We start from the raw sequence: 19,563 nt of genomic DNA on the forward strand, positions 1-19,563 counted from the left end.
AGAGGTATGATGATCGAAATTTCTTCGGAGATGAAACTAACTTAGGAATGGAGGAGATATTGGCGCAAGTGATAAACCCTAAATCTACAAAGATATATACAAGATATGGCAGACACTTATCTCCGATTCATTTATGAGTTTTACTGAAACCCTAAGTCTTTAACAAGGTCAAACTGGAGATGCGGAAGTAAAATAGTGCACTGGGGACTGACCAAGGTTAATTGTGAGCGGCAAGTCAGACGGCCCCATGTATTATACATCTTATGTTTGGATATTTTCATTAGATGAAGAACCACAAGGGTTAAGGGAGATTATAATGAGTTCGGCATGAAGAGTGGCTCGGTTTGCTTAATTCAATTAAGAAGAACTTGCATTAATAAAATCTCTCATTCAAAAGGAAGACCTAAATACTTCAACCAAGTTGTTCGAATGAAGACATCTACTACGAATATTGAGAGTATTCAAATACTAAAAAAAAAAGAAAAAAGAGATCGAAAGTAAAGCTATTCGTCAGATCCATCTGAGTTGTCAGATTCGTCATCACTGTCTTTCTCAGAGTTGTCATCACTATCCTTCTCGGAATCCTCTTCTTCATAATCACTGTCATGACTATTAGTGACGTCTGGATGAGCATAAAAATCATCATATGAATCTTCTTCCGCTTCAGCTGCAATGTTCATGGGACTTTTGAATTCTGTGGCACACTGATCAGGCAAACCCCAGGCAGTTTCTTCTTCGGAAGAATCAACATCAGAATCAAAGGGTACCCCGTCCAAGAATTGGCGTTTTTCCCCAGCTCTCTGTATTTTGCGCCGGATTCGATCCTTTGTGCGCTGATGAGCATCTTTCTCATCGTCTTCGACTTTTCTTTTCATGAGTTCGGAGAAAGTAACTCTCTGCTCATTCGAGGGTACGCTGGTCTTTGCTCCCTCATCACGAATTACCTTGGCTCTCGGTTTAGCTATGGGAGCTTTGGGATCTTTGTCAGAACCGGAGGAATAACTACGACCGCTGGAAGCCGACATTTTATGAAACCAGGAGCATGGAGTTATCGACATGCAGATAAATTCATCCAAAAAATGGTAATTCTTGAATCTTACCTCTTTCAATTTCACTATCAATAGCGGTTGCAATACAAGAGTTAACACACGAAATCAATTCGTTCCTTGAAATCTGCAATAACGAACAACGCTTCATTAGTGCATAAAAAATGATTTTCTCATAAAATCATATACATAATTTTCATAATGTGAACATTCACACAACTGAACTATGATATTTACAATAAGACATGACTTCATCATAAATAAGTTGTCTAGTTTGAAGGTTACTCAAAACCCATGTCCTGATTTTACAAATAAATAATTAATGCAATTTGTTCATATAAATTTTCAAAATTTATCTAATAAGAACAAATCCATGTGAATAAAATATGTCATCATGTTTCACATAAAATATGTCACGGCTACATATATATAAAGAAAATCTATTTTCCTTCGTATTAGAGTTTTATTAAAAACGAAGGTTTATGCTAGTTTTGTGAAAGCTCACACCTATTGTGATAAAATACTAATTCTCATGAAAGCTCATAAATAAAGTTTTATCACTAGACATAAGTTCACATACATAAAAATATATATCTATTTTCCTCGAATGAGCATCGTCTTCTAAAACGGGGTTTATTTCGGTTTTGTGAAAGCTCACATCTATTAAGGTAAAATCTTGGTTCACATGAAAGCTCATACACTAGCTTTTATCGCTGGACCTAAGTCCACATATATAAAGAAATCTCTCATAAATCAGGGATTTTTATTAGTTTTCAAAACTAACGATCGAACGAACATACGTTTGATAAAACAAGGGTTTTTCTACAAAGCTCACATCAACATATAAACATGTATAGAATTTCGACATGGTGAAAGCATGAAAAACTCATGAAATCAGCAAACTCCGAAAAAAAATCAACTCACCTGGGCGCCGACCGGAAATTGGTCGTCCGGTGATCGGACGGCGGCGGCAACTCCGACGAACTTCTACTGCTGCTCCTGATGCTCGGACGTGAGATGGGAGGAAGATGAAGATGGTGATCGGTTGTGAGAAGAAATAAAAAAAAAAAAGAAGAAAAGGATTAATTTCCTTTTACACCTAATTTTATTTCCAAAACATAATTCCATAAGGATTTCCCTTTTAGGCCCGACCCGTGAATCCTAAACCAACCAAGGTTCCACCATCGAACCAGCAGTTCTACATGGTTTTATGTTCGTTGGATGATGCTCTATTATGCCACAAAAGTTTCCGCTCGAACCATGGTTTGCTCATTCAGTCTAAATCCGGTAATATCTTATCTTATGACTAAGTTCAATTACTTATTTTTATACCTGGAAAGTCACCATTAAATGCTGAATGAGGAACATGACTGTTCCTCACTAAGCAGGGGACTTAATTTAGATGGTGGATTTTCGACAAAGGGTAGAATTGTAAAACTATACTCCAGATTCGACAACCAGATGAGTATTGAGACTCATGTCTCTCATTAAAGCATGAAAGCTCATGTCATAAATCTCTGACTGAGAAGGTTGTCTCTCAGAGTACATGTAAATGTGTAGTCTCTCAGCTGAGGCCACGTCACATCTCATGAATATTGAGCAATTTTAGTAATTACTCCGGATCCGGCAATCGGATGAGTATCGAGACTCATGTCTCTGTGCATGAAAGCTCATGCCACCTTTGATGGAGAAAGTCTCTCAGAGAAGATGAAGATGTGCAGTCTCTCAGTTGAGGCCACGACACATCTCATACTGTATAGAATTGAAATATTGGGCGGCTCCTAGACAGCATGTCTGCTAGTATAGAGCGACAACGTCTTCCGGATGTAACCAGATTTTCCCCCACTATGCAAGAGGAATATGACACTACAGCAAGTTCATATTGCTCAACCCTCAGATAATTAATGCTCCTAGACAGGAAGCCCTTCTAGTATAGAGCCAGCAATGAATTATCTTAAATCGTCTGAATATCCAGCAATATTCTACGAGCCATCGTCTGAATATCCAGTAATATTCTACGAGTCGTCAATTAATCGCCTGAATATTCAGCAATATTCTACGATTCCTCGTTATATTTCGTTACTTTAATCTATGGTTCTTCCCAGCAGAATTCCATAGGTTAGCAATAAATATTCAACGGAACATGCATCTGAGCATCGAATAAGCCCTGACAAAAATGGTGCAAGTGTGATTAGCAGATAATGCACAGACCAGCATTTTGAATGCACGAAAGAGCATTTCAAAAATACGAACGAACGAGGAACCTATGCAAAATAGGAAGGGAAAATAATAATAATAAAATATTAAACAAAAGCGCCAGGGGACTAGGCTCACCAGCCGGCCAGTCATGCTGTGACTAGTCCCGCGCCCAGTTTTATATTTTACCATATTTTTACTATTTTCACGATCTCATGAAAATCCCCTCGTTCGAGCAAATTTCCTTTATTTCAAAGAAATTATCTAAATCACATGATTTTATCAAAAAATAATAAAATTAGGGAAAGGTGTCGCGGGACCGAGCACCAACCGGTCATGTCTTGGCCATGGCCGGTCCCACACCTCACGTCTCCATTATTTTATTACTTCTCTCAAATTATGAAAATTCCTTGATTTTATGAATTTTCACTAAAATCATGAAAATTACCTAATTTCATGTATTTTTATCTAAATCACATGATTTTATCAAAAAATAATAAAATTAGGGAAAGGTGTCGCGGGACCGCCGGCCGGCAGGTCATGCCTTGGCTGTGGCCGGTCCCACACCTCACGTCCCATTATTTTATTATTCCTTCTCAAATTATGAAAATTCCTTGATTTTATGAATTTTCCCTAAAATTACCTAATTTCATGTATTTTCTCTAAAATCATGGAAAATATTAAAAAATTAGGAAAACTTGTGGGACCGGGATCTAGCCGGCCGGCCATGCCCTAGCCGGTCCCACACACCTATTATTTTATTATTATTTGGTGTTTGGTTTCCTGATTTCATGAAAACTCCCTGATTTCAACAAAATATCTTGGTTTTCAACAAATCCCTTTGATTTTATGAAAAATTATCTAAAATCATCAAAATAACATGAAATTGGGAAGACTGCCTTGGGGCCCGCGCCCATTGGCCGGCCAGCCATGCCACGACCATTGCCGGTCCCACACTCCCATTCCCTATTTTATATTTTAATTTATGTCTCTCATCTCATGGAAGTTCCCTAATTTCGCCAAACTCTCCAGTTTCATGGAATTTCCCTTAAATCAAAGAAAAATACATAAAATCACATAAAACTGGGAAAAGCATGTGGGACCGCGTGTCAGCCGGCCGGCCATGCCCTAGTCGTGGCCGGTCCCACACCTTGTGATTCCTTGTTTATTTATTATTTTCATCATCTCATGTATTTTTGCCGGTTTCAGCAAAACCATGGATTTTGCATATTTTTTCCAAATGTTGCTCAAACATGCATCCGAAAATATCAAAATTCTCAGGACTGAAGCACGGACACTATGGTGACACAGGCACATCCCCTTGACCGACCAAGGGTGACCCTGAGGCTTACAAACAGCTGGTCCCGCATGTTTTAATGATTTTAACCTAATTTGCTCAGTTGCTCATATTAGGTTCGAACTCTTTCCAAACAATTGGAAGTTCGCTCAAAAGACCATCTACTGGTCCCACGACCATCAAGAGCCGGTCTCATGACCTCTTGGTCGGCCCCTCACATTTTCTACATCAGGTTTTATGATTTGTTGCTCACACGAGCATTATTTCAGTACATGATTAAACCAGCATTTAATCATTCTTTCACCAACTGGTCCTCAAGAGACTTTGGTATTTTTTGCTCATTCGAGCATCTTGGCGTTATATGGTGAACCCGTCATCCCATGTAGACGGTCCCGTGTTGATTTGCAATAAATCATCATTTCGGTAAAATTAGGGTTTTGAATCCAGAGCTCCGCAGAAACGTGATTCTGTGCAGATTTGAACACTCTGATAATTTTATGTTGATTCCATGATTGATATTCATATTTATTTTGCTCGACCCAGCAGTCAGTAACTTAAACTGATATTTTATTTGGTCCAGCTACCAACAATTCATCAAAAGAACAATATTTGCTCGAACTAGCAATATTCGCTCGAACCGGCAATATTTATTCAATTAACAATATTCGCTCATACTAGCAATATTTTCTCAAATCAAAGAATATTGGTTCAACTACCAATATTCAACAATTTAGCAACACAGTTTTGCTCGTCTTAGGTTATAATGATACCTCGTCTCAGCAGACGCATTAAATTCATGAGTTTAGAAACATTTGCTAATCATGTTCAACTCAGCGCTACATGGACTCATCGTTCCATAAAGTCAGCAACTGACTCCACAATCACGAGATTTCAATCGTGTGACATGGGGGGATATTAACTAGGGTTTTGGTCTGGCGGTCTACGGCACGTGTGTTCACCCAAGACGAGAATGTGAGAAAGTCGTGCAATCAGTTGGAAGAGTCAGAAAAGTAGTGGGTGGAAAGTTAACCAAGTCTCCGCACGATTAGTAATTGGTTTTAACACGATTTTCCCATTTCCCACTCTCTGATTCCAGCAACTATCACACTTCATGGGATCATGGTGTTTTCAACTCCGGCATTATAAAATGTCCCTGAATCCTGATTGAAAAGACAGAGGTTTTTCGAACAATCGAACAACATTCTCCAAAATGAGCAATTTCTCATCAAAGTTCATACAATCTTTCGTCTACATGAACTCACAAAAATTAATCTCAATTGAGCAAAATTCAATCATTCAGAACATTTTCACGCTGAATTCACAACACACCTACAATCTCAGATCACCATTGATCTCACGCATTTCTCAGCTTCCCTCCTACATATCAACCCATCCTCTCTTGTGACCGAATTGACTCTGGAACGGCCATTTTTCTTGGTTTAGGTCGGGGTCTTACGTATTGATCTCTCGAACTTAAAGCACTCCCTTCTTGCAGTACATCTGTATGAGGTTCAACATTTCGCTCGGTTCAAGGAGGCTCCACAAGGTCGACTCTTCAATTCCGCAAAAACCAGCAAATCGTTTTTCCCCACCCACAGAAGGATTTGGAGGTTCCACCATCTCTTCTCCTAAAATCCTCGTCACGTGTACGAAGCAAGTGAACAAGCAATCGATTGCCCTTTTCATCCGGTCCACGTTTCTTGACAAGTCTTCTTGTCTTCGTGCCAATTCAGCCAAGCTTGGGATTTCTCCATCCATCGGTTCAACGGAGATAAATGGAGTTGTAAAATATGATAATTCATTGTAACCAGAACTGTTCGAAGGAGTGTGAGAGACGTTACCATTCGAGAGATTCTGGTTGGGATCTGGAGCTGTTGAGTCATTCCTAAGACCGACCATCCTTGTGAAATCGTGAGATTGCAACCGAGAGATTAATCTCCCACTGTGGTCGCCAATCTGTGAATGGGGAAAAACGATTTTATGGTTTTTACGGAATTGAAGAGTCGACCGTGTGGAGACTCCTTGAACCGAGCGAAATGTTGAACCTCACACAGATGCACTGCAAGAAGGGAGTGCTTTAAGTTCGAGAGATCAATCTGTAAGACCCCAGCCTAAACCAAGAACAATGGTTGTTGCAGAGTCAATTCGGTCACAAGAGAGGATGGGTTGATCTGTAGGAGGGAAGCTGAGAAATGCGTGAGATCAATGGTGATCTGAGATTGTAGGTATGTTGTGAATTCAGCGTGAAAATGCTCTGAATGATTGTAAGCAGACTCCCTGTGAAGTCACTCATGCGGTTCAAATCTGTATGTAAACATTGGTGTTACTTAATCAAACAAGATCCATATTTCATTGATTTACACTTTTCTCGATCTAGAACTCATCAATGTATTTTCATCGTCGAATTACAACAAAGTATAACTGATGGAGGTGGAGGAGACATAATTTGCAGAGGACGTCAAGCGCAATTCTTGGAAGCTCAGTTATCTCCGGGGGAACAATGACGAGGTACAGTAACATCAACAATTCATACTACGAGTAAAATTGATTTGTTTAGTTACAATACTATTGTTGGAATCGTAAACGGATTGATCTGTTTTGTTGATCGTAACAAACATGTTGATTGTATATACAATATTAGCACGAGAGATCAAATTACACCTTGGATTAAATCAACTTTGTCGATGGAAGAGAAATTAATTGGTGTAGTTAGTGGTTCTTGTGTTTATAAATTTGGTTTCGATCCGGTCGGTAAGGATTATAAAGTGATAGACAAGTGGAAAATTTTGGATGAATTTGAAATTTGGGGGGTCTTGACTGTTGGAGAAAATACATGGAGAAAGATTGATGAGGCACCGCCTTGTTCTATTGGACCAAGTGCACCTTCTGTTTATGTGAATGGTTTTATCTATTGGGTCCCAAATAGGTATACTGGTGGTGATGGATTTATAGTGGCATTTGAAGTTGGATGTGAAAAGTTCAGAGCGCTCCAAGTCCCTACTTTCATCATTCGTCAGCGCTCGGATTATGATGGTGACAAAGTTAATGTTTGTCTGTTAGAAGTGAATGGGAGTGTCGCTATATTACGTAGAATGACTGTTTCTGATATCAAGTTGTGGATATATGGACACATCGACAAAGAGAGTAGTAAAGCTACCGCTATAAATTCTGGTGATAAGAATTGGACTGAAAAAAATCACATTGCCTGCAGTTTGTTGGGATCGAAATCGATTTCTTTGTTGTGATCCAATCAGCGGGACAGACCAAATAATCTTCGAAATCCACCACAAGAACTCTGATGCACTTCCAGATTCGGTGTATTTATATTCTTATGAATTGAAGAGTAAGAATTTCAAGCCGATTAAAATCAGTGGGATCCCATCGTCAGTTCCTATTGATGACACCAAAACTAAACTCTGTAGATCATTCAGTGAAAGCCTTTATTCCTTTTCAGCTGCAGAAAAGAAGCAAGGTATATTTTAGTAAGATAACTTAATTTTGTTTATTGTTTGATATGCATTAGAAGGAAGCATTTGAACTGGCTCATTTTTAGAATGTTATTTAGGATCTATTATTTTTTGGTTTTTGACCTGTTATATTGATTTCTTACCGATTCTTGAAATAAAGAGCTTTTGGTCTTTTCATATATCCTTATTTTTGTCTTAGAGTTAGTTACATACTACAGAGTAAGTACACGATTTCTATAAAATATTGATGTATGCATACTTCGTATGTACATTATTCTTACAATTTAGAGAGGAGGACTCTCAAGGTGATGGAAATTATGTTCCCCAGCTGGATTTGATCTGATATATTTTACCTTCTTACTTTGCAAAATCACATTTACTTTGAGGTTTTCATGTGGTTTATAGAACAACTATTCGATATATAGGCTTGATACTAGTATGTTTTATTACTTCTGCATTTCACAAAATTTGCTGATGAAAAACCAGTAATGTTGAAACTTATAGTTTAGAGGAAGGACTTACACAGACAAAGGGAACAAAGTAAAGTTGATGTGGTGAACTGATATGGATGAACAATGCTTAGTTTAAATGGTATAATTAAATCTGGAACCCTTGTGTTTATCACTCTACTGCTAGTAATATTTGGAAGATCAATAGGAATGTCTGTGCAACCGGTTAGGACATAAAAAAGAGAGGTTTCAATGTTTCTACTAGATGCTACATGTGCAAAGAGGATCAAGATAACTTGTTCTTTGGCACTGCAAGTTTGGTCAACACTTATGGAATTGTTTAGGGGTATTTTTCCTTCCTAACTCCTTTATCTTTACATCCTTACTTTAAGTAGACATAAAAGCCATGTTGTTCAAAAATTATGGGTTATTAACAGTTTCTGCACTATGGTGGAGATTTGGTTTGTCAGGAACAGAATTTCTTTGGTTTGGAGTTTTAGAAAGATCAAAGAGGAGAATTCTTATGTGGAATTCTGTTTATGACATGCATAACTTGAATAACTTGAAGTTCTTTAATATTGGTTGTAGGCCTTTGAAGTCTGTCATAGTTATGGAGTGTTATTTCTTACTTCCCAAGAAGCATATTACCTTATTGTGTTGTGATGGAGCCTCTAGATGTAACCCAATCTTTCAGGGTACGGTTTATTGTTAGGAACCATTTGGAACATTTTGAAGGTGCTGAATCTGGGAGGTCCTAGGGTAGCTACCAGCTATATTGCTGAAATTGTGATGGGCAGTCACTCATCAGAGGTGGAGAATCATTATTCATTCTGATTCAAAGGCTATTCTCTATGCTTTCATGATAAGGAAACTTCCTTGGATGTTTTGGTCTAGGTAGCACAAGGTTTGTTCCTGTCTGCATTCTATTCACTTTAAACATGCTTTTCGTGAGCTTCTTGGCAGATTACCTTTTGCATTACAATTCAAGGCCTGGCTTTTAACAATGGCTTGAATATCCTTTTTTTTAAAGCAACTTGAATATCCTGACATCCCCTATATCAGATTTTGTTGATTTGTAGTGGCTCTTTTCTGGGATTTTGTGTTTGTTTAGGTTTTTGGTTCTCTGTCGGCCTTAAGGATCTCATTGGACTTGTCCATCTGTTTGTTCCTTTTCTTTTGTATCAGTTAATTTAATATAACATGAGCATCTGTAGTTCTATGTGACCCGTTTAAGTGGAATCAACTGTACAGTATACCTTGCAGAAAATCAGCAGATGAATTGTAGCAAGAAGTACGTGTACATAGAAATTGTAAAGCTGCAAGCCTGTCATCAGTTCTGTATCTGTATTCTCTAGTATGCAAGTTGACGTCTAGACTTCGACAATTGTCAGGAATCATTTGTCTGAACTCTCGGAAGTAGACATACTCTCTGCGATTGGAAAACCAGGAAAACTAGTCATTGCAAGCTATTCCAGTCTCCTCACTTTGTGGTTAGGTTCTATAATGTATTTTCTTTTGGTCACTCTTCTTTTCCTTCAGCACGAATGGTGTCTGTGAATATCGACCCATGTACTTTAATTTTGAATAAGAGATGAGGAAGATAATTGGACTGATGGCAAGCCAAGCTTCAAGGGTTTGCGAACAAGAGAGTCCCGCCATCAACTTGAACTAACATTACAACATTGTTGGTCTCACTGTCTCGGTACTGAAAGCAGCAGTTGTTAGTGTTGTTGGTATAATCCAACAGTCACAAACCAGTTGTGTGTGCGTATCAACCCTCAACGTCGGCACATAATATTTTTGATCACTATGGATTATCAAATTAAGGTTTAAATACAGGTCATAGGATAAAATAGGATCATTTTGAAGTAATTTCAAAGACCCCTTATCCGTTAATAGCTAATATGTTCCAAATTAATTAGTGTTAATTAAGTCGATTAGTAGTTGTTTAATTATGTTAATTGTGAAATTCATTATTACTAGTTGATCATGAAAATATGAAAAAAATTATAATTTTTTTTTATCAAGAACATCATAATAGAATAGGTGGATGATGGCACACGTATTTCGATTATGGGTTGATGTTCATCATTCACTAAAAGCATTAAGAATGGATAGACATTTTTTTAATATATAAGCAATTCCAACAATCACAAGGTATGGATGTTCTTACAAAATGACTGCGCTATATTTGTTTCTTTTTTTTTTGCCACAGTCCGAAGATATGTATATTCATATTGTCGATTTGTGGAGGGTTCTCGTAGAATACTATATATATGTATCATTTTAATATACTGAATGAGTATGGGATCATACAACATGATCCAATATTCGGTTTGGGAATGCTTATGAAATCATATACATTCCGATATTGAATATGATCTGATAATCCGTTTGAGAACGCGCACGAGATCATATGCCTTGATATTGATCTGAGTGTGATTTCATTTTTCCCAAAATCATACAAGGAATCGACATATCCGCCAATTCTAAATTGAGGTTCTTTATTTTTGAAATCATAACCAGAATCGACGTATATAGAGATCTATATTGGCCAATTGCAACCTAAAAAACCTATAAAAATTTTGGGCATATTTTCTATGGATCGGTATAAATGTTCTCACCGAGTGGTTTGTGTTAATATTCTTCAACGATGGAAAATATCAAACCAGAATCAGCCTATGTGTATGCTCATATCGACTGATTGTTTAGAGTCGGTTAATGTGAACATTCATATTGGCCGATTCTGGCTAAATTCAGAAACCAAAATCTCTGAGAATACGAATTAATCAAAAATTAATTAAGGTTGTGCTTGATAGGAGTTAATTCCGTGGAATTAGCCGTGTATCCATGAAAATAACGTGTAATTCGTCGTTGATCAAAAATCTATTTCCATATAGAATTGTAAAAAAAAAACGTGGTCTAAAATATGTTTTAAACTTAATTCCACGAAATTCCATGAAAAATCTTTCCTAGCTTTCTGAATGCTTTCATTTCTCTATTATCAATCATAGCCTAAAAGAAATTGGCTGATCAAGAAGTGCCTAATAGTAAGAGTAACTTAGCGGTTTCACCTTTTTTTTTTAACACCCCTTGTCTCTTCATAATTTGGCAGGCCTCAAATAAACTTGCCAGGTTTTGCCTTGGCATCCTTGCCTGAAATAATTACCATGTTTTATTGTGATTTTAGAGACCCGCCGTGGTCCAATGCTCTTGACAACTAAATATCGGACAAGCTCTAAGAATCGGTCCCCGTGAAAATTGGTATAATTAGCGAAAGCTCCCAAATTACGCTCCTAGCCATAAATAACAAAATATTCCTTGCTGGATAAAAGGGACTCACCAGATGTCCCAAAACCCCTCTTTAACAAATGACTCCAAAACTGAAACCCTAGATTCTTCTTCATCTTCTCTCTGTCTCTTCTCTAAATTTTTAAAAGCTTAGCTCACAGAATCCCTCCAAAATATGTATTGGTATTGATAATGAGAACTACTCGATCCTAACAATTCTGTTATCTCCGATGGATGAAGATATAATAGTGTGTGAGATACTAAGCAGACTCCCTGTGAAGTCACTCATGCGGTTCAAATCTGTATGTAAACATTGGTGTTACTTAATCAAACGAGATCCATATTTCATTGATTTACACTTTTCTCGATCTAAATCACATCAATGTCTTTTCATCGTTGAGTTACAACAAAGTATTGGAGGAGTTGGAGGTGACATTATTTGCAGAGGACGTCGAGCGCAATTCGTGGCAGCTGAGTTGTCGCCGGGGGAACGAGGACGAGGTACAGTAACATCAACAATTCATACTATGAGTAAAACTGATTTGTTTAGTTACAGTACTATTGTTGGAATCGTAAACGGATTGATCTGTTTTGTTGATCGTAACAAACATGATGTTTGCATATACAATATTAGCACGAGAGATCAAATTACACCTTGGATTAAATCAACTTTGTCGATGGAAGAGAAATTAATTGGTGTAGTTAGTGGTTCTTGTGTTTATAAATTTGGTTTCGATCCGGTCAGTAAGGATTATAAAGTGATAGGCAAGTGGAAAATTTTGGATGAATTTGAAATTTGGGGGGTCTTGACTGTTGGAGAAAATACATGGAGAAAGATTGATGAGGCACCGCCTTGTTATATTGGACCAAGTGCACCTTCTGTTTATGTGAATGGTTTTATCTATTGGTTCCCAAGTAGGTATACTGGTGGTGATGGATTTATAGTGGCATTTGAAGTTGGATGTGAAAAGTTCAGAGCGCTCCAAGTCCCTACTTTCATCCTTCGTCAGCGCTCGGATTATGATGGTGACAAAGTTAATGTTTGTCTGTTAGAAGTGAATGGGAGTGTCGCTATATTACGTAGAATGACTGTTTGTGATATCAAGTTGTGGATATATGGACACATTGACAAGGAGAATAGTAAAGCTACCGCTATAAATTCTGGTGATAAGAATTGGACTGAAAAAAAAATCACATTGCCTGCAGTTTGTTGGGATCGAAATCGATTTCTTTGTTGTGATCCAATCAGCGGGACAGACCAACTAATCTTCGAAATCCACCAAAAGAACTCTGATGCACTTCCAGATTCAGTGTATTTATATTCTTATGAATTGAAGAGTAAGAATTTCAAGCCGATTAAAATCAGTGGGATCCCATCGTCAGTTCCTATTGATGACACCAAAACTTAACTCTGTAGATCATTCAGTGAAAGCCTTTATTCCTTTTCAGCCGCAGAAAAGAAGCAAGGTATATTTTAGTAAGATAACTTAATTTGTTTATTGTTTGATATGCATTAGAAGGAAGCATTTGAACTGGCTCATTTTTAGAATGTTATTCAGGATCTATTTGTATTTTATTTTTTGACCTGTTATATTGATTTCTTACTGATTCTTGAAATAAAGAGCACTTTTTGGACTTTTCATCTATCCTTATTTTTGTCTTAGTGCTAGTTACATACATGGATGAACAATGTCACTAGTTAAATGGTATAAGAAAATCTGTAACCCTTGTGTTTATCACTCTACTGCTAGTAATATTTGAAAGATCACTAGGAATGTCTGTGCAAAGAGGATCAAGATAACTTGGGTCATATTCTTAGGCACTGCAGGTTTGGCCAACACTTACGGAGTTGGGTATGTTTCCTTCCTATAAATCCTTTATCTTTACATTTACTTTAAGTAGACATAATAGCCCTGTTGTTCAAGAATTATGGATTATTATCAGTTTCTGCGCTATGGTGGGGATTTGGTTTGTTAGGGACAGAATTTTCGTTGATGTAGGAAATTGGAGTTTAGAAAGATCAAGAGGAGGATTCTTCACCTCACTCATGATTCTGCTGTCAAATTAAAAGGTTCTATGTGGAATTTTGTTTATGACATGCATATCTTAATATTGGTTGTAGGCCTTTGAAGTCTGTCATAGTTGTGGAGTGTTATTTCTTATTTCCTGAGAAGCATATTACCTTATTGTGCTGTGACGGAGCCTCTAAATGTAACCCAGGTCTCGCAGGGTACGGTTTTGTTGTCAGGAACCATTTGAAACATTTTGAAGGTACTGAATCTGGGGGTCCTGGGGTAGCTACCAACTATATTGCTAAAATTATGGCTGCCATTTGTGCTATGCAATGGGCAGTCACTCATCAGAGGTGGAGAATCATTATTCATTCCGCCTCGAAAGCTATTCTCTATGCTTTCACGAACAGGAGACTCCCTTGGATGTTTTGGTCTAGGTAGCACAAAACTTATTCCTGTCTGCATCCTATTCACTTAAGACATGCTTTCCTTAGCTTCTTGGCAGATTGCTTTTTCCATTACAATTCAAGGCCTGGCTTTTTACAACGGCTTGATTATCCCTTTTTTTTTTGAAGCAACTTGAATATCCTGACATCCCCTATATCAGATTTTGAATTGTAGTGGCTGTTTTCTGGGATTTTATTTTTGTTTAGTTTTTTGATTCTCTGATTTCGGCCTTAAGAATCTCTTGTCCATCTATTTGATCCTTTTCTTTTGTATCAGTTGATTTAATATTACATGAGAACCTGTAGTTCTATATGTGACCCGTTTAAGTGGAATCAACTGTACAGTATACCTTGTAGAAAATCAGCAGATGAATTGTAGCAAGAAGTATGTGTACAGAGAAATTGTAAAGCTGCAAGCTAGACTGTTGCATCAGTTTTGTATTTATATTCTCTAGTATGCAATTTGACTTCTAGACTCTGACAGTTGCCAGGAATCATTTGTCTGAACTCACTTACTCTCTCAGAAAGTAGACCTACCCTCCACAGCAGTTGGAAAAACCAGGAAAGCTAGTCATTGCTAGCTGTTCCAGACTCCTCACTTTGCGGTTAGTTTCCATGATATTTTCTTTTGGTCACTGTCTTGCTCTTCAGAACGAGTGGTGTCTGGGAATATGGACCTAGCTACTTGAGTTTTGAATAGGCCTGCTTAGTTTGGACAATATGAGAAAAATAATTGCAGTGATGGCAAGTCCAGCTTCAAGGCTTGCGAATAAGAGATGATGAGAGTTCTGTCCTGTGTAAAAATTTGAATTTTAGACTGCTTAACGGATGGAACTAACATTACAACATTGTTGGGGAAGAGCAGCAGCTGCTGCTATTGATGTTGAGAAAATTGTTCAAGCTTTAAATGGTGGTCTGGCAAGAGTTCCTTGGAGGTTAGTTTATTATGTGAACCAGGTAAAACAGATTGCTTTGAAATTTGGTCAGGTCGAATTCTCATCCATTATGAGAGGGCAAACGAAGTTGCCCGTCGACCGGAAACTGAATTTTACAGTGAATAATTGATTGTTACTAGTGGTTGATGCAGGAGAAGTTGCAGATTTAAAAAGAAGCTTGTTGGGCAGGAAATATTATATGGAACCATAAAAACCCTAGGAAGACTTGTTTTGTTCTCTGGCAAGCTGGCATAGGTTAGACCACAATCAATACTTCAATTAATATGTCAGTGGAATTCAGAAGCCTTTTGACGGAGAAGCATAGTGGGGACCGAAAACTTTGATAGTGCTTTCCAAAACCGATTAATGATGCAGCAATAATGAGTGCCAAGTTTATTGCTTCCAACTTTGGAAGTATACAGTGGCGTTTCAGTTATGATTTGTAATGGTATAGTAGTAGTTCTCTGGCAATCTTTCCATTTTCTCCTTTTGGGAAGAATCCACCGGGAACATGTTCGCTCCCAGTTGCATATACAATCCTCAAAACTTCACGCGGTGTTCCAGCGTAAGATAGGGAATTATAGTCAGCTGACAACAAGTTGCTGGTTGTTCGATTCTCTGCTCCCAAGTATGGAGGCACACGGATACCTTCATCTTTAATGCCGCACATCCCTAATGCATTGCTCAGCGCTGAGACACGCTCTGTATATTTGGCGACAGTGTGATCATATGGGTACACTTTATAATCTGCCCTCTCGTACAGATACTTCCTTATGACAGCGTCCTGCCCTGCTGCTACTCCTAATAAATCTGCTAACAGCTGCAACAACACACACCAATATGCAGAACTTATATTACATAAAAATTAACGTTCAAATATGAACGACAATGAACTGGACAAATTATACTACCTCTGATTTCAGGACGAGCGATTTTTTCACTTTTTTAATTTACGATATTTTTAGATAAAAGTTGAAAAGATGAAAGTGTCATTTTTTCTGAGATGGAGGGAGTGTATAATGGTATAACTAGAGTTTGTACCCTTTTGGTTTTCCATCCCTTGATGAATGGATTCGCACCAACGTAAGTGTTAATTCCATAGTATGGAATCACGTATGCAGCCAACATGAAATTCAGGGTGTTTGCGTATGGATCAAACGGAGGATCCAGAGGATATCCAAACGCATTATTCATTATCTTAGCAAAAATACTAGCACTGAGATCCACCAACGGCCTTGGAAATCCACCAACTGTCGTTTTAATAGCCCTAATAATATAAACAATGCCATAGTTATGAATTGGACGAGAAAAAAAATGGAGGAAAGCTGCAAAAATCTACCTTATATGGCCAACTTGTTGATATCCAAACTCCTCGATAATACGGCTAACAAGTTTATCAAGATTAGCCTAGTTTAATTGGGGGCCATAACTTCCAATTGGGGGCCATGGAATTTTGTTTGCCCCCAAAATTTTCAGGGATGTAAATATCGCAATATGAATATACTATTTTACCCTTCACTAACTGAAAATCAGTTTCACTAATTAACTACGCTAATTAAGACCCCTGATCTATATATCCTAATTAAATCAAAGAGAAAATCAGTTTCTCTTTTATCTTCATCTTCCTCTCCTTCCTTTCTCTTCTCCACCTCCACCATTAACGACTCCACCTCCACCGAGGAAAATTCTTCGAACTGATTCATCGCGTAATCGTCGATGATAAAACTTTAATCGACGATTAACTTCTTCTACAAATATGGCTAAAACAAAGCAAACCGCTCGCAAAACACTTCAAATTCCTAATCTTGTAGATACGGTGAATGCAAAGGTGTACGTGCGAAGAGCTCCTGAAGCAAGCAAATCGAAACCCAAAAAGGGAATGGCTCCAATTAGAGGGTACGTGAACTTAAACCCACCTCCTATTCGATGTTTTGGTTGTTTTTTGATTGTGTAATCGAGATTGGTAACTGAAAAATAGAAGTTACAGAGTGAGAGTCGTTAGCATCGAAGAAATAATACCCTAACGACTCTTACATTGCATGCTTTTTCTATGAAAAATCGTTAACCTGTTAGTGTAAATATGACGACCCTTGTTCTGCTACTTCGACCTTTTGTGCCCTAGAATAGAGTCGTCGCCATATTAGGTTGAAGATGACGACTGTAGTTTGATGACCCCAAATTAGTGCGTAACGACTCTGGGTTGAACTTGAACTGCCTTCTGTTGGAGAAAACGATAGAGTCGTCAGTAGTATATAATCCCTAGACTAGAGTCGTCAGTAATCTATAATCCCTAGAGTCGTTATCTCTTTTATAGGGTCGGCAGTTACTTGTTTGACAACCCAAGTTTAATCTTTAACGACCCTTTAAGGACCAAAATCATCCTCACTGTCCAATTTTTGCAAAGAGTCGTTACCTTATAAATTACAGACGTTACCTTGTAATGAAGAGTCGTTAGTTGTTAGAGCATATCATTGACGACTCTTTAACTGATAGAGATAAAGTTGATGTCTTATAAAAAAAAAAATTCGTGTTTGGAATGTAGTGACAAGAAAACGAAAGACAAGGTTGAAATCACGAAAACTCCTCCTTCGAAACCTCCCCGCAACGATAAATACTTACTTGCCGGTCCATTGCGCGGAAGAAGGCCGAGTGAGGTATCATTTTCTATCACCGAACCAAGAGACAAAGGTAATGAGTTGTACGATTCGTCAGAATCAGACACTCTTGTTGTTTCAGCTAACACTAGTGCTGAAGAAGAAGATGAACAATAAGAAGAGCAAGTAGATGAGGAACAGGGTGTAGTTAATGAGATACAAGAATAAGAGATTCAAGAAGAAGAAGAGAAACAAGAAGAAGAGCAAAAAGAGGAGGAAGAGGGTGAAGGTAATGGTAGTGGTGATGATGAGGATGATGGTAATCAGGAGGAACAACATAAAGGTAATAATGACGGTGATGATAATGATGATGAGGAGGAAGAGAATGAAGGTAATGATGATGAAAAGGATGAAGGTGGTGATGATGGTAAAACCACTGTTGAGGATGAGGAAGAGAATGCAAAGGCGAAAAAGTCGGTAAAGAGGGTTAAGAAGGATGGAATAGATATTGCACCCAGTGCGAGACACATTCCCGCTACTCATTTGATGTTGCCTCCTCTTCGAGGTGGTAAACTTAGAGGAGAACCTAGAGATGGGGGCAAAGTTCTATTTGAATATCCTGGATCGTGGGCTCATTGCATTAGTGAGACAATCGTAAGAATCCCAAATTTGCTTGTTATTTGATTAGTTGGTGTTAACTTGTTTATGTTTTGTTTTTAAATACATGTTTGTTTATGTTTTGTAGGATCATAAGGATGCCACACGTCTTTTCCGGCACCAATCTTCTTTCAATAAAATGGAGTTGTGGCCGCTAGAAGGTGAATGTGCAAGAGTTAGAAATTTGGTTCAAAACTCAGGTTTGTACAATGTCGTTGTGAACTCTATGATTGTGTATGACAAGGTCGCAGTATCTAGTTTCTGTGAAAGTTATCACGCTGAAGTTGACACATTCCAACTTCCTTTTGGTGAGATGGAGATAACTCCTGATGACGTAGAACAGATATTAGGGTTGCAGGTCGAAGGCAAATCAACCGGTGAGAAGTTCAAGAGAAGGCCTAGTTGGGAAGACATCTATACATGGACCAAGAACTTGTTTGGCTGGGATTCCGAGAAGACTAATGGGCTTTTCGAGAAGGGACCTAAGTACCCGAAGAAAGAGTTCAAACTTGTAGATATTAGGAACATGTTTTCTGGGACAGAAAAGAAGGAAAAAGAAGGAGGTCTCTCTGATATGGAATGTCGCTATGCGGTGGCTGGGTATTTGTTGTATGTCCTTGCGTCGGTTACATTTCCTGACAGCAAAGGTAATCGGGTGAGCGCCAACCTTTTTCAGCTTTTGGATCCCTTGGAAGATGTGAGCAAGTACTCTTGGGGGACTGCCGTAATTGCACACCTGAATTGTCAGCTTTCTCAGGGATCTCGCAAACTAACTTCTCAAATTAATGGGAATTTGGCTCTAATCCAGGTATTTGGATTGATGTAAGTTTTCTTATTTTTGTACATTTTAAAAATTGAATTATTTATGTTTATTTCATTGGTTGCTATAGGTGTGGATTTATGATCATTTCCCATCACTGATCAAAGATAATGAAGATGTGGAACTCAACCCAAAATGGAGCAAAGGTAGTCCAACGGGAACCAAATACTTGTTCACTGGTTCTCAAGATAGGGAACAAACTGATGCGTTGATACAAATGCGTCAAAAACTTGACAACATCACGGCTAAAGAGGTAGTCTTCAATCCGTACAAGAATAATAGATGGCGCAATGGAAGATGTCGTGTATTACCATGGCCCTTTGTTTCACCCTAACGGTTTTTCAATGTATAAT

General features: G+C 38.0%; 3 protein-coding genes across 5 annotated transcripts in view; 2 read left to right on the forward strand and 1 right to left on the reverse strand.

Annotated features, from left to right (window-relative positions):
* Positions 1–7,223: 7,223 nt before the first annotated feature.
* Positions 7,224–7,784, forward strand: LOC113278766 (putative F-box protein At5g42430). The gene has a single exon (XM_026527518.1). It carries the CDS (start codon positions 7,224–7,226, stop codon positions 7,782–7,784), a length of 561 nt encoding a protein of 186 aa, XP_026383303.1.
* A 4,027-nt stretch (positions 7,785–11,811) lies between these two features.
* On the forward strand, positions 11,812–14,328 carry LOC113280988 (putative F-box protein At1g32420). Of its 3 annotated transcripts, none has more exons than XM_026529615.1 (2): positions 11,812–13,213; positions 13,967–14,328. In XM_026529615.1, the coding sequence occupies exon 1, from the start codon at positions 11,977–11,979 to the stop codon at positions 13,153–13,155; it is 1,179 nt and encodes a 392-aa protein (XP_026385400.1). In that variant the 5' UTR covers positions 11,812–11,976; the 3' UTR covers positions 13,156–13,213; positions 13,967–14,328. The 3 variants fall into 3 exon arrangements, with proteins under 3 accessions (XP_026385400.1, XP_026385402.1, XP_026385401.1); XM_026529617.1 differs by lacking the exon at positions 13,967–14,328 and adding an exon at positions 13,519–13,616; XM_026529616.1 differs by lacking the exon at positions 13,967–14,328 and adding an exon at positions 13,498–13,516.
* A 1,244-nt stretch (positions 14,329–15,572) lies between these two features.
* LOC113278767 (desiccation-related protein PCC13-62-like) overlaps positions 15,573–19,563 on the reverse strand; it is an 8,607-nt gene continuing 4,616 nt past the window's right edge. The window contains exons 2-4 of the mRNA XM_026527519.1: positions 16,479–16,546; positions 16,181–16,406; positions 15,573–15,959 (exon numbers count right to left, since the gene is read on the reverse strand). Of these exons, the coding sequence (XP_026383304.1) occupies positions 15,573–15,959; positions 16,181–16,406; positions 16,479–16,546 (681 nt within the window). The remainder of the gene's footprint in view (positions 15,960–16,180; positions 16,407–16,478; positions 16,547–19,563) is intronic.

The sequence above is a fragment of the Papaver somniferum genome, chromosome 5 (genome assembly GCF_003573695.1).
Source record: "Papaver somniferum cultivar HN1 chromosome 5, ASM357369v1, whole genome shotgun sequence".
NCBI classification, from domain to species: domain Eukaryota; kingdom Viridiplantae; phylum Streptophyta; class Magnoliopsida; order Ranunculales; family Papaveraceae; genus Papaver; species Papaver somniferum.